General features: G+C 17.3%; 1 protein-coding gene across 1 annotated transcript; it reads right to left on the reverse strand.

Annotated features, from left to right (window-relative positions):
• Window positions 1–1,793: 1,793 nt before the first annotated feature.
• On the reverse strand, window positions 1,794–2,587 carry PRELSG_0003300 (fam-h protein; the record flags this gene model as incomplete). Its single annotated transcript, XM_028675890.1, has 2 exons — window positions 1,794–2,267; window positions 2,390–2,587. The coding sequence occupies 2 exons, from the start codon at window positions 2,585–2,587 to the stop codon at window positions 1,794–1,796; spliced, it is 672 nt and encodes a 223-aa protein (XP_028531182.1).
• Window positions 2,588–3,616: the final 1,029 nt, after the last annotated feature.

Here is a 3,616-nt window from a genome sequence, read left to right on the forward strand (position 1 = left end):
TAATAACATTTTACTCAGTCATAAATGCTCTTTATTAATTTGTTTGTTTAATATTCTAGCAAAGTCATTAAACGGCCAATTAATAAATCAATACCTTTATTAACCAACTATTGAACAAACAAATTAATAAAGAACATGTATAACTAAATATACGTTTTTATATATATGTGCTTATTTTAATTATATATATATAATGGTATTTTATAATGTATAATATTTATTATTATACATTAAATTATTCTGTATTATTTAACATATATATGTTTACTTTTATAAATTTGTTTTTATTTACAAAGAATAAATATATTCTTTTAATTAAACATACACACAAAAAATTTATAACAAATAATAAAAATTAAAACTCCGATTTGTTCAATGTTATCTCAAAATATACGCATTGAATACAACATAGACATACTTTTTCAAATATTAAGTTTTTATGTAAATAAAAATCAATTCTCTTTTTTAATTAGAACAAACGTAAACTAACCCAAAAAAAAATTACTTTATATATATATATATTTTTTTTTTTAACTGGCGTCAGTACATGGCTGACTTCTATTTTCCTTACTAGTAACTCATTTTGTTTTATAAAAGGTTAATAACAATTTTTTTTATTAATCATATATATATAATATCATTTTAAATTTTGTATTGCTTCACAGATATATGTTCACTTTTATAGATGTATTTTTATTTACAAAGGATAAGTGTATTCTTTTAATTAAAAATACACACATATTTTATAACAAATAACAAAAAGTAAACTTTGAGTTATTCAATGTTATATAAAAAAAATACAAATCGAATACAACATAAACATATTGTTTATATAAATTTTAATCTTTCAATTAAAAATTAATAATATTTCAACTCAAAAAAGAAAATTTCTCACAAAAATTTTTTCTTTATTTCTTTTTAAATTACAAAGATATATAAAAATAAAATAAACAAAAAAAGTATATTTATATATTATATATATTTTTTTTTTTTATAACTATCGTCAATGCATGGCTGACTTATATTTTCTTAGCTAGTAAGTTAACTTTATATATTATAAAAGGCCAATAGCATCTTTTATTAATCAACATTATAAGGAGTTTATATACATGAAAAACACTTAAGAGAACAACCTAGCAGTCTATTAAAAATATTTTCATATAGTTATAAATGTTTACATAAAAAAAAATGTTATCTTTTTTTCGTAACAATATTTTTACTTTTATTTACTCATAATTATATTTTATTTTATTTTTTAGTTAACGAAAAATGAATTAATAAATTTAGTGAGTCATTTTTTTTAAAAAAATGATTATTATAAGAAAGGGAATTTGCATTTATAAAGAATTATAAATTTGTAGAATATAAAGATCATTATACATATATATATAATCAAAGGTTTTTATTATGAAGATTTATATTAAAATAAAAAGAAGGAGATCTTTTTATTAAATCGGACAAATGATTCTATAAAATAGTTTATTAAGAATAGTACAAATATCTAAGATATTTTTATAAAAAAAATTGTAAATGTTACATGAAATAAACTACTTACTTATTTAATGTAATCTAATTTATAAAACACATGCATTCATTACAAAAACACTTTTATAATAACAGGATTAGTAAAGATTGCTTTTTATTTTCTCTATTAAGTTTTTTTCTTAATATTTTTAAAAAATCATCGAACAGGAAGTTAATAAATTAAAACTATAGTAACGTTTATAGTAATTTTAATCTTACGTTATGCATTTCTTCTTTTAATTTACAGTAGTTTTAATTATAAAAGTTATTTATAATTTATCATTAGGTTTTGTTTGTGTTTGTTCGAGAATTAGAAGAATTGAAAATATTGTTATAGAGAGATTAACAAACAAAAGAGTTAATTGAGGTGTTATTAAATCATATGCAATTGCTACTTTTAGAGATAACAAAAATGAACAACATGATAAAATAAAAGCACAAATTAGGGAATTTACTTTTAAATTATTTTGGCATTTGCTTGAAATTTTCCCATTAAATTTTATTTTTTTATTTTCCAGTTTTTCCTCTATTTCACTTTGTTCTATATCTATTTTTTCTTCTATTTCGTCTTTTTCCTTTATTGATTCTAAATCTGTTTCTATCATTTCCTTTTGCTCACGGTATTTTAATCCTTCGTTTGCTTGTTTTATTATATCATCATTTTCTGTTAACAATCTTTTGGCTCCTAAATATAATATGTTTTTTATTTCATTTTTGTAATTCCATGATCTAAAATAATCGCACTAAAATAACAAGAAAAAGTTAAGTATTTAAAAAAAAAATTTTCATATTAATAAAATTTTAATTTAGAAAAATAGTAATAACAAAAAAACATAAAATTTTTTAAGTATTATTATTATCCTACATTATTAGAATCTTTTAATATCCAAATTAAAAGGATAAATATAGAAAATTTTATAGGAAAAATTAATATATTTTTTTTCTCTTTTTTGTTGTTTATTTTTGAAGTTGATATATCTTTAGTAGCAAAACCTTTTGCTACATGAAAATAATATTCGGGATATATACTAATATTGGAGATAACATCACTTTTCCTGCTCATTTTTATTTATATATATAAATTTATTTATTTATAGGTATAATTAGTATTAATAACTTTAATAAAAATAAATTAAATGATTAAATTTTTAAAATTCCAAGTAAAATTAATAATTGTTAAAATACCAAAAAAAAAAAAATTAAATTAAAATATTTTATTTAATTTTTCATTAAAAATATTTATAAAATTTTTATGTATTAATATTATTAAAATAGAAAAGATTAACAAATTATGAACAATTGTATATTAAATATTTAACGTTAATCATTAGGTATATTTTTTAATAGTTACTCTTAAAACAAAAATTTCAAGTATTTCTAATTTTTTATTTGCTTAAAAAAAAAAAGGTGAAATTTAAATTATAAAATTTTAAATGAAAAATAAATTGAGAGAAATATTCACGCAATAAATAACTCTAGTTATTTTAAATGATATGGTTATATTTAAGGTATTATACCGTACATATCATTAATTCTGGTATAATAGAAAAGAGAAATATAAAATATGAAAATAATTTATAATTTAAATAAAAAATGCGATGATAATTAATCTATATGTTTTTAAGACATATAATATTAAATTTTAACGATAACTAATGGCATTTTTTATTTTATTCTAAATATGCTTTATTATAATTTTATCTTTAATTATAATTTAAGACTATAATGATGTTTAATAAAGTAATGTTTAGTTATAGGAAAAAACGAAATTGAAATTAAAAATTTGTACATGCATCAATTTTTTTATAAAGTAAATATTATATGATAAAAAAAATACCTAAGAAAAAAAAATGAAAAAAACATAAAATGATAAAAATAACATATATATTTATAATTGTGAAGAGATCAGTAATTATAATTTAACTATAAAATTTATAAAAAAGATATGTACTATGAAATACATATTAATGATATAATCAATAATAATTTTTTTTTATTTTAATTATAACTTAGTGATTGTTCGATGTATTAGCATTTTTACTATGGTGAAAAATTACAATTAAATATAAAATTGGGCACATGCATAATATAT

This window comes from Plasmodium relictum, assembly GCF_900005765.1.
Source record: "Plasmodium relictum strain SGS1 genome assembly, contig: PRELSG_00_v1_42, whole genome shotgun sequence".
Taxonomy (NCBI): Eukaryota; Apicomplexa; class Aconoidasida; order Haemosporida; family Plasmodiidae; genus Plasmodium; species Plasmodium relictum.